We start from the raw sequence: 11,503 nt of genomic DNA, 5'->3' as shown, positions 1-11,503 counted from the left end.
TTTGGCACATTCTGTAATTTTCTCTTTGAAGGGGTAACGTCACTCTTAATTGTTCCATAATTCATGGAAAATCCGTCATAAATATAAGAATCTTGAAGGCCGGAGGTAACATAAATAATGTAATAACACAGACCAGTTTTTATACTAGGAGCCTTAATCCAATGAAAGTCATAGTTTCGTATGGGCATACGCCCCCGCCTACTTGCTCTTACACGCTTGTTTCTCCCGCCGAAGTGGCGTCAGGCGCAGGCTCTCACCAACCAGCCCTCTGATTGGAGGGTGGGCAGCCGCTACAGCCCATTGGGCGCTACCGGTGCCGGAGGGGCGGGGAAGCCAAAGGCCCTACCGCCTCGTCCGCCCCCACCCCACCGACGCGCGCCCCTCCCCCAACCGAAAGAATGGTCGCTTGGCTCCCGCACAGCACCCCCTGACCCTAAAGCTCGAGGGGGTGGCCTGGCTGCGATCCCCGGAGCAGAGCTGGGCGCTCGGCCTGCCTCCTAGCGCAGTCAGCCCCTGCCTCCTCGAGCCATGCACTGCGAGACATCCGCCCCGCAGCGGCCCCCCAGGCCTCCCTGCAGCACCCTGTAATGCAATTCACCGTGACGGGAGAGGCGGCGACAGCACCTACGACGGCGGCGACAGCAACAGCACTGCCCCAACCTAGAGACTGTCTAGAAAGAGGAGGAAAATGGCTCCGAGCAGGGACCGCCTGCTGCACTTTGGGTTCAAGGCGACTGTGAGTGAGAGGGAAAGGGATCTGGGTGTCTGGGAAGATGTGAGTGCTAGCTCAGGCTCCCGGGAAAGTGACAAGTCTGGGGCTTGGGGGCACTAGGCAGAAAGCTCAGGTTCTGCGAGGCTCGCTGCGTGACGGGGAGTCCTCGGAGGGGCGGGGAGGAGGCAGGGTCGACGGGCACTCCGGGGCGGTGTTCCTCTCCTTCGCCGGTCCGCGAACACGCGCGCACTCGCCCCCGCCCCGCGGCCGTCTACACATACACACACACAGACACTTGGGCACTTCCCTGCCCCGCCTCGTCTCGGGGGTTTCATGCCCCGTCGCCCCGTGCTCCTGCTGCAAGCGGGTTCGCTGTCCCGGACTGCGCCCCGTGGGGGAGGGGTGGGCTCGCGTTGCCGCCGCCGCTCCTCCCCTCCCCCGGCGTTCGGAGGCCCGGGCGGCTCTGCCCAATGAGGAGCGGCGTTGCTGGCAGGTGGAGAGTGTTTTTGTTTTGGGTTGAAGTTGAGGCTTTGGAGAGAACCGAGCTAGCGACCAGCAGTCGTCGTGGCCGCGGGCGCCGCGGGAAGTGCAGGAGGCCCCGAGGGAGTCCAGAGGTCTCTCCCCCTCGCCCGGCAGTCCCATCCTTGCTGCGCCGCCGCTACCTCCCGGTCCCGGAACTCCCGGGCCTGCCCGGGGCCGCCTGTCTTTGCACTCCGCACGCCGCAACGCCCGGCCCGGGCCGCACCCGCCGGCCCCATGAGGAGGGACGTGAACGGAGTGACCAAGAGCAGGTTTGAGGTGTGAGCTCTAGGGGGCCAGGCGGCGAAGAGGGCCAATGCTCCCACCCGCAAACAGTCGCTCAGCTTCGAGCTGCCTCTCCGGTGGGGCCTCGCCACCCACCCGCGGCGGGGCAGCTTGCTCGCCACCCCAGAGCCTCGCGCAGCCCTTCTGGCCGCTCTCCCGCTGCCCGTTCCACCCGCGGGCCCTGGCCGGGGATTAGCCCTGGCACCCTAAATTCCCCCTGCCCCCAGCACTCAGCTTCCCAATCTTTACCCAGCCCTTGGCCAGCCTCCTTCCACCCGGCAGGAAAGCATCCTGGCCCTGCGGACCAGAACGTGCTACCCTGATGAAGCGTTTTCACCTGCAGAGCGGGAATCGATGGGCCAGGGGCCATTTGTCAGAGTTTTTGAGCCCTTGGTTTAAACTAGAGAAGTGGGGGTAGCAAACTAGGATGTTGGAGGCGAGTATGGGTTTTTGGTGCTGTGTTTGGTTTGGGTATTGTTCTGATACTTCCTCTTCTTTCCCGTTTAGTATGTACTTTTGTGGCTCATTGTTTCTGGGAACCCTTAGATGTCTGCGTGTTTTGAGATTTGGAACGAAGGTCTGAGAACCTTCAGAAAATTCATTCTTATTGATTTGTCTCAAGTTTTTCCTCTGGCGAGAGAGGCTTGTGGTCTTGGGATTGAGCAGTAGGCTGTCAGAAGGCTGTTTTAAAGAGTTCGGCGAGTGGGAAAGGAGTTTCCTTTGGGAAACAGTTTGTAACTACTGATGAAATGCAATAGTATAATAACGTGCAGAAGGATTCATTGATGGGCTGGGAGGAGAAGAAACTTCCACAGTGGAATAAATGTTACCTGGCCTTTTCTGGCAGAGAATCAGGCTGACCTGGTCACTCGAGGCCTAGTGTACAGCTCACTTGGTCGCTCTCTCTCACTCACACATGCACATTGTATTTCTAATACTTGGTGTTTTTCTTCATCTACTTTTAAAAGATGAAAGTGAGACAAAAGTTTATGGGCTCAGGGGATGAAAGAAATATTACCCAGGTATAAATCTTCATTTTACTCTGTATTTTTTATGAGTTTGAGAAAAAAATGTTTGAAATATTTGAAAAAGATTAAGGTAGGACAGTTGGAGGGGGTTAAATCCAGAACTATAATATTAAGTTGAAAATGAAGAGTGGAGAAAATCAAGGCACTATTAGAATTTGGTTTCATTCATAACTTAGTCATAGGAAGAAAATATAAAATGATCTAATTTTACTTAAAAATAGGGCTTTGTTTGGCCTGGTGTGGTGGCTCACGCCTTTCATCCCAGCACTCGGGAGGCAGAGGCAGGTGGATCTCTGTGAGTTCAAGGCCAGCCTGGTCTACATAGTGAGTTCCAGGACAGCTGGGGCTACAGGGAGACCCTGTCTCAAAAAGATAAAAAAAATAAATAAATAAGAGAATGCTTTATAAGGAGCTGGCTTTTTTTTTATTTCTAAAATGAAATTTATTTTTTGGAGACAGAGTCTCACTATGTAGCCCTAGCTGGCTTGGAACTCACAGAGATTCACCTGCCTCTGCCTCCCAAGTGCTGAGATTAACCATGTGTGCCACTGTGTTCTGCTCATAATGAGAGTTTTTCTTAGTTCAGAAAATGATAGCTAATTTCAAATTGCAGTCATGACTAATACAAGTGAAATCTACCCCCTTCCCAATAAGATAAGCGACTTAGATCTTTGCATAGTACATTCATTATAATCTTTTTATAAGGAATGTTTTAATGTGTTCTTTTGTGTGTTTTTGTTTTCCTGATGTTGGGGATAGGCCTTGCAAGGGCTATCTATATTCCCTAGCCCTTGTTTTTATGAGACAGAATCTCAGTATATGGCCCAGGCTATGTGGAACAGGCTGGTCTGAGCTTTGCATGATCCTCCTGCTTCTGTTTCCTGAGTACTGGGATTCTAGGCATGTGCCACAATGCCCAATATGGGAATGTTTTCTTTAATATACTTTTGGATGTTGTGATCAGAGGCCACATGCTTTAAATCTCACACTTAGGGCCAGAGATGTAGAAGTTTTAAAGTGAAACCTGGCCTAGTGGCTCACAACTAATCCTAGCACTTGGAAGACTGAAGGGATTGCTACAAGTTTCAGGCCAGTCTGGGTTACAGAGGGAGTTTCAGGCCCTGCCAAGCTACAGAATGAGACCTTGTTCCAAACCGTATGTCTCCTATCCTGCTCTCAAAGAAGAGCTTTAAAGTTAAAACCAAGATTACCTGTTCATAAGCCACATATGTAGTATCTTTAGAGAAGCCTAAGCACATGACTTTTGGATAAAGAATTACAGGAACTCTAGAGTTGTTGTTCCTTGCTCTGTCACTTTGTTTTTGAGACAAGATCTCACACTGCAGCCCAGGCAAGCCTAAAACTTGGAGCATTCCTCTTGCCTCAGCCTCTACCACACATGGTTATCTCAATTCTGTTTCTCACAATTTTGTCTTACAGTTGAGGAAAATGAGGCCCAAGTGGTTAAGATGTTGAAGTTGCATAGCTCAAAAGTGGGGAACCAAGATTCCCATATATTTTTTTTAAAGTTTTATTTAATTTTAAGTGATATATGTATGTGTGTATATATGTATGTGCATGGAAGTACAGGAGCCTGTGGAGACTGGAGAAATAGTATCCCTCTGGAACTGGAGTTATAGGCAGTTGTGAGAAACCCCCTCTCATGTGGGTGCTGGGTCCCAAACTTGGGTCCTTAAGTGTGTTAACCAGCATTGTCCTAACACTCAGATTAATGACAGACACGTTTAGATATCTAGGCTAGGCTAGCCCTTGTGTCCAAGGTGAGATTTTTTTTCAGTTCATACTCTGTACTTTGTGTTCATTAAACTTCACAGCCTTTCTTTTTTTCTCTTTTCCTTTTCTTTTTTTGTCTCATAATTTTGTCATTTTGAGACAGGGTCTCCCTGTAGCCCTAGCTGGACTGGAACTTGCTATGTAGATCAGGCTGGCCTTGAACTCACAGAGATCCACCTGCCTCTGCCTCTCCAGTACTGGGACTACAGGCGTTCACCAACATGCCCGGCAACAGAGCCTTTCTTAGAAATATATAATACTGCATACATATGTGATACTAGGTTTTGATTTTATGTTTTAGCTGCCTTGCTTTGTATTGTCAATTCGTTTTATTCAAAATAACAAAATCCTAAAGTACGGCTTACTGAAAGAACATACTATACTAGTGTGCAGACCTGGTTATTAGTTAATCTTGATTTTTGCCACAAACTACTAACTTTGGTCATTTCTTTTCATTTGTCTGGCCTGGAAATTTCTCTTTTCTGCAAAACAAAAGCAATCATTCATAGACAGGCATGGTGGCACTCACCTGTAATTCCAGCACTTGGGAGACAGAAGCAGAAGAATCTCTAAGTTCAGGGACAGCCTGGTCTACACATCAAGTTCAGCCCAGCCAGGACTACATAATAAAACTGTGTCTCAAACAAGCAAACCAACAGAAAAAGCAATCATTCAAGTACCTTTTGCTCCAGTATTCTGTGACTCTGATTTTTAAAAATAAAAGGTCATATGTCCTTGATCATTTCTTCTGCAACACTCCAGTGTTTTTGTTAAAATTTCTAGGTTCAAGCCTGGTTTCAAGGTGGTGCACACCTGTAGTCCCAGTTACTTGGGATACTGAAGTGGGAGGACCACTTGGAACTCATGACTTGGAAATCAGCCTAGACAACATATACCTAGCTTCCAAAAAAATAGTTTAAACAGGCTCATTCTCACATTACTGTTAAGACTTTGATTAAAAATGACAACAAAACCCAAAACAAAGCATTAACACCCCAGGGTTATTTATTCTTTAAAGTTAAAGAACTTTCTGCATAATAATCATGTTTTCAAAAATGGTATTTCTTTAAAAATTTTTATTTTTATTTTATGTATGTGATGTATTGCCTGCATATATGTCAGTGCACCCCTGTCATGCAATGCCTACAGAGTCACAAGAGGGCATTGGATTCACCTGAAACTGGAGTTAAGAACGGTTGGTAGCCATCTTGTGGGTGCTGGGTATCGAACCTCTGTAAGAGCAACTAGTGCTCTTAACTGCCTAGCCATCTTTTTTGAGATGGGGTCTCTTGTTTCATTGTGTGAGAATGTGGGCAAGTGGGTACATGTGGAGGTCAGAGTTACCTCCTCTGAGGGGTCTGGAGATCAGCTCTGGTAGTAATTCTTGATTGGCAAGGGTTTTTCTCTGCTGAGTCATCGCTCTGGCCCTGATTTTGTGTTTTTGAGATAGGGTTTCATGTAGTTTTGTCTGGCTTCAAATTTAATGTGTAGCAGAGGCCAGCCTTGACCTGATCCTCTTGCCTCAGCCTCCCAAATGCTAGGATTACAGGCATAAGCTACCTTGCCTGACTTTGTTGTTGTTGTTGTTGTTTGTGGATTTGTTTTTGTTTGTTAATTTTTTGAGACAGGGTCTCTCTGTACAACTCTAGATTCTTGGAAGCTGGTCTCAAAGTCACAAAGATCTCTGCCTCTATCTCCAGGGTACTGGAATTAAAGGCATACACCAGCACACCTCACAAGAACTATTATTTTTTTAAACATTATTGACATTGATTTTGAAAGCAATAATCTGACTGTTCTTTTTTCCCTCTTTTTTTTTTTTTTTTTTTTTTGGTCTTTTTGATACGGGGTCTCCCTGTAGCTCCAGCTGTCCTGGAACTCATTATATAAACCAGGCTGGCCTTGAACTCACAGAGATCTGCCTGCCTCTGCCCCCCAAGTGCTAGGATTAAAGGCGTGTGCCACCATGCCCGGCTCCCTTTTTTCTTTTTACTTTGATACCAGGGATTGAACCTAGGACCCCCTGAATGCTGGTCAGTCTCCTGCTGAGTTGCATCCACAGCTTTCTGCTAGTCTTCACTGGGCAAAAGTGTCACGAAACATGCTTGATGTTTAAGTTCTGTTTAGGTTAATCTGTATATGAAAGGTTTTCATTCACTAAAACTTGGTTTCATTTTATGTTTCCCAATTGGGCTTTTTGAGATAAGTTCTTGCTCTGTAGCCCAGGTTAACCTGGAACTCACTATGTAGTCCAGGCTGACTGCAAACTCATGGTCCTCTTCTTAAGATTTATTTATTTTTATTTTATGTTCATGAGTGTTTTGCCTACACGTATGTAAGTGCAGCACATGGATGCAATGCCTATGGTGGCCAGAAGAGAGTGTTGGAGCCTCTGAAACTGAAGTTATGGATGGTTGTTAGCCTCCATGTTGGAGCAAAACCCAGGTCCTCTGTGCAGCCAGTGCTCTTAACTGTTGAGCCATTTCTTGAGTCAGTGCCTCAAACTCTTTTGTATTGTTTTAGGTCCTTTGTCAGTTTACTGGGGTTTTTTGGTTTGGTTTGGTTTGGGGTTTTTTGGTCTTTTTTTTTTTTTTTTTTTCAGTCTTTTTGAGGTAGGGTCTCCCTGTAGCCCCAGCTGTCCTGGAACTCTATGTACACCAGGCTGGCCTTGAACTCACAGAGATCCTCCTGCCTCTGCCTCCCAAGTGCTGGGATTAAAGGTGTGTGCCACCATGCCTGGCAAGTTTACTGGGGTTTTTTTTTGTTGTTGTTGCTGTTTTATCTTTTGCCCGGCAAGTTTACTGTTTTTTAAAGTTGGTGAGGGTGTTAGATTTTTTTGTTCTTAGTACAAGGAATAGAACCCAGGACATTAAGCATGCTAGACAAGTGCTGTACTATTAACTAGTAAACTGCAGCCTATCCCTCTTTTTTACTTTGAGACAGGGTCTTAGTATGTTCTCCAGGTTGGCCACACAAACAGGCCTTGAATGTTTGATCCTTATAGCTCAGCCTCTCCAGAAGTTAGAATTACAAGCTTGTGCCACCAGTCCAGGCTGCCTTTTATTATAAGCTAAAGAGTCCATTCCTGTTCCTTGAAATCCTGTTTCCCAACTTGTGACAGATTGGAAACTGAACTGAAAATTTCAGTAATCTAACTAATATAGTACTGTGGTTTTGGAAGAGTATTTTTAGATACTCAAAATAGTCCAAGACACCAGGAAAATCCAATGGAAGAAGAATGCCCTTACACTGACCAAATATAGGTGCTCTATGTATCTTTACATTATTTTGTCTTAATGCATTTGAGTCCATTTGCTAAGAGATTTTAATGTTGTTACAGCTAACAATAGTTAGTGATATTGAACTGTGGGGTATAATTTATGCTTGACTCATCTTTTTTTTCAATTCAAATTTATTTATTTTTTAATATTTTATCTGTATGCATGTATTGCCTGCGTGTAGGTAAGTGCACTTGTGCCATGCAGTGCCTGTGGAGAACAGAAAAGACTGTCAGATCCCCTGGAACTGGAGTTACAGACAGTTGTTAGCGGCCATGTGGATGCTGGGATTCGAACCTGGGTCTTCTACAAGAACAGTGTTCTTAACCACTGAGCCATCTCTCCAGCCCTCACATTTATTTTTATTTTATGTGTATGAGTATTTTGTCTGCATATGCTAGTGCACCTGTGCACGCAATACCTGAAGAGGCCAGAAGAGGGCATCATCAGATCCCCTGGGACTGGAGTTAAGGATGATTGTTAGCAGCCACATGAGTGCTGGAAACCAAACTTGCAGAGGACTTCGTTCATTTCCCCTGTGGTGGCTAACAACCGTCCCTAACTCCAGTTCCAGGGGATCCAACCCCCTCTTCTGACTTCGGCTGGCATTGCATCACATATGTGCACTCATACACATGCAGGCAATACACTCATACATATAAAGTAAAATTTTTAAAAAAGATGTGGGTTATCCTGTCCCTCTGGCCCCATGGTACTAAAGATCAAGCTCAGGACCTTGCATATGCTAAGCAAGTGCTCTTTCCATTGAGTTATATCCCTAGTCACTTGCATTAACTTTTCAAAACTGTGTGATCAGAATGACTTTAACTTTACTGAGTAGTTATTTTTAACAAATAATGAAGTAACTATTTAGTAGGCATGTAAGCGATCAATATAGATAAGTAGCCTCTATTGTCTAGTAAGTACTTCTTTATTGTCTAATAATTCTCTATGAGCTTGATTTTAAGATGCTGCATTAAGCCATGCTAAGCCTCATATCTGACAGTTGTAGCCAAGTGAAAATGCAGTTAATTGAATCTTTTGCTCAGTCTTTTAAATTGCTTTTAAGGTTAAAATCACCTATTATACTAGATCATGCTAGGCAAGGATTTGGTTAAATATGAAACAGATACTGACAATTTATTCTTCTATTTGTACTCAGTCTCAGGAATTTCTAGTTAAAACTAAAAAGGAAAGTAGAGCACAGGGAAAATAAGTAGTAAGTTGATCTTAGGTATTGCCTGATGGTAAGATACCAGTTATATATGGATGTGAAGTTTGATAATGCATCAGATGTCTATCTAAATTTAATATAGTTAATATACCAGTTACAATACTGTAGTATTTGTTGAAGTGACTTTAAGATTTTTGTTGTTGTTTTTTGGTCTTTTTGAGACAGGGTCTTCCTGTAGCCCCAGCTGACCTGGAACTTGCTGTGTAGACCAGGCTGGCCTGGAACTCAGAGATCTGCCTGCCTCTGCCTCTGAAATGCTGAAATTAAAAGAATGTGCCACCATGCCCAACTGACTCTTAAAAAATATTTATTTATTATTTTATGTGTATGAGTGTATTGCCTGCATATATGTAAGTGCATCTGTGTCATGCAGTGCCCATGGAGGTCAGAAGAGGGCATTGGATCCCCTGGGACTGGAGTTACAGATGGTTGTTAGCCACTATATGAGTGTTGGGAACTGAACCTGGGTCCTCTGTAAGAACAGCCAGTGCTTTTAACCACTGAGCCATCTCTCCAGCCCCTGGTATGACTTTTTAAATTTTTCTTTTTATTAATTAGGCTTATGTATGTGTGTCTCCCTGGAAGTTGTACCCATGAATCCCCCTGGAGCTGGAGTTTCAGGCAGTTTTGAGCCACCTAGTATAGGTGTTGGGAACCAAATTCTGGTCCTCTGCAAGAGCAATGTACACTCTTACCACTGAAACATCTCTCCAGCCTCTGTTTTTGTGACTTAAATTGTTTTTATTGCATTTATGGGGAAGTGCGGCCCAAATGGGTACGGAGGTCAAAAGACAGTTTGGAGGAGTCCGTACTCTCCTTTCACAGTGTGGATCCTGGTGATTGAATTCAGATCCTCAGACTTTGCAGCAAGCTTTTTTACCCACTGAGCCATCTTGCCAGCCCTTGTTGATACGACTTTACGATCAACAAAAGGATGCAGGCTGAAGAACGTTCTTAGTTTTACTTAAAATTTGCGATAACAACAAGTTGCCATAAGTATAGTTTATTCTGGGTGCTTTATGTTTATAAAGGAGGGATTTTATTAATCAGGAAAGGAAAAACAAAATGGTAAGACTTCTGGATTAGGACAAGTTCTGAAATGTAGAGTACCAGTTCTTAGACACACCAGACACCCTTTGTTGACAGGCAAAATAAAAGTTATCAATTCACTATATCTTAGTTGATGTGACTGAGAAAGAGCTAGTTTTACTTTTTTCTTTATCCTTGTTTAGAAGGGGTGAGGCAAAGAAAAGAAAAAAAGATTTGCAGTGCCTGCTAATGACCTGTTCAAATGTTAGGTTAAGGATTGGCAGAGACCTGTGTTAGCCTAGGGGATGAGCAGAAAACAGATTTATAAGAAGAAGAGGCTTAGGTAGGAGAATCATTTGACCCCAGGGATTTGAGGCTGGCCTGTTCAACAAAGATCCTTCCTTAATTAATTAATTAATTTATTTATTTAGGTTTTCTTTTTTTTTTTTTTCAGACAGGGCCTCCCTAATAGCCTCAACTGGCCTGAAACTGACTCTGGAGACCAGGTTGGCCTCCATTTCACAGAGATTCACCATCCTCAGCTCTGGGATCGAAGGCTTGTTATCCCACACCTGGCTTTATTAAGATTTAATTTTTAAAAAATATTTTATTTATTAATGGGCCGGGCATGGTGGTGCATGCCTTTAATCCCAGCACTCAGGAGGCAGAGGCAGGAGGATCTCTGTGAGTTCGAGGCCAGCCTGGTCTACATAGTGAGTTCCAGGTCAGCTGGGGCTACAGGGAGACCCTGTCTCAAAAAAAAAATTTTTTTTATTTATTATTTTTATTTTATATGTATGAGTGTATTGCTTGCATGTATGTGAGTGCACCCATGTCATGCAATGATGCGGAGGTCAAAAGACGGCTTTGGATTTCCCTGGAACTGGAGTTAAGGACGGTACGTAGCCGCCATGTGGGTACTGGGAATCAAACTTGGGTCCTCTGCAAGAGCAGTCAGTGCTCTTAACCACTGAGCCATCTCTCCAGCCCCTGAAGATTTAATTTTTGCCGGGCGTGGTGGCCCATGCCTGTAGTCCCAGCACTTGGGAGGCAGAGGCAGGCGGATCTCTGTGAGTTCAAGGCTAGCCTGGTCTACATAGTGGGTTCCAGGACAACTTGGGCTACTGGGAGGCCCTGTCTCAAAAAAAAGACCAAAAAAAAAAAAAAGATTTAATTTTTATTTATGTATATGTATGTGTTTGCCTTCAACCTCCATATCTGTTACCCATGGAGACCAGAAGAGGACATTGGATCCCCTGGAACCACAGTTACAAATGGTAGTGAACTGTCATGAAAACCAAACCCAGGGCCTTTGTGAGAGCAGCGAGTGCTTTTAATCACTGAGTCATTTCTCCTGCCAAATCTTCATGTTCAGAAGAGGAAAGGAAGCTGGGTGTGGTTACTCTAGCCTGTAATCCCCACACTCTGGAGGCTGAGGCATTAGAATCATCTCATATTCTAGTCCATCCTAGGCTACCTTGTAAGTTCCAGAGGGAGATCTTGTTTCAAAAGATAAAACAGCCATGCGTGGTGGTGCACGCCTTTAATCCCAGCACTCTCGAGGCAGAGGCAGGTGGATCTCTGTGAGTTCAAGGCCAGCCTGGTCTACATAGTGAGTTTCAGG

General features: G+C 44.8%; 1 protein-coding gene across 2 annotated transcripts in view; it reads left to right on the top strand.

Annotated features, from left to right (window-relative positions):
• Positions 1-375: 375 nt before the first annotated feature.
• Fbxl20 (F-box and leucine rich repeat protein 20) overlaps positions 376-11,503 on the top strand; it is a 94,120-nt gene continuing 82,992 nt past the window's right edge. The window contains exon 1 of one of the 2 annotated variants that reach the window (XM_029569447.1): positions 376-736. In XM_029569447.1, coding sequence (XP_029425307.1) covers positions 689-736 — 48 coding nt within the window. In that variant the 5' untranslated portion in view covers positions 376-688. Of the gene's footprint in view, positions 737-1,263; positions 1,511-11,503 lie in introns of those variants that run through there. The other variant, XM_029569448.1, reaches the window with a different exon arrangement.

Source organism: Nannospalax galili, unplaced genomic scaffold (genome assembly GCF_000622305.1).
Source record: "Nannospalax galili isolate Female #2095 unplaced genomic scaffold, S.galili_v1.0 scaffold1382, whole genome shotgun sequence".
NCBI classification, from domain to species: domain Eukaryota; kingdom Metazoa; phylum Chordata; class Mammalia; order Rodentia; family Spalacidae; genus Nannospalax; species Nannospalax galili.
Note: the sequence above shows the minus strand (reverse complement) of the source record. Positions and strands in the feature narration are given on the sequence as shown.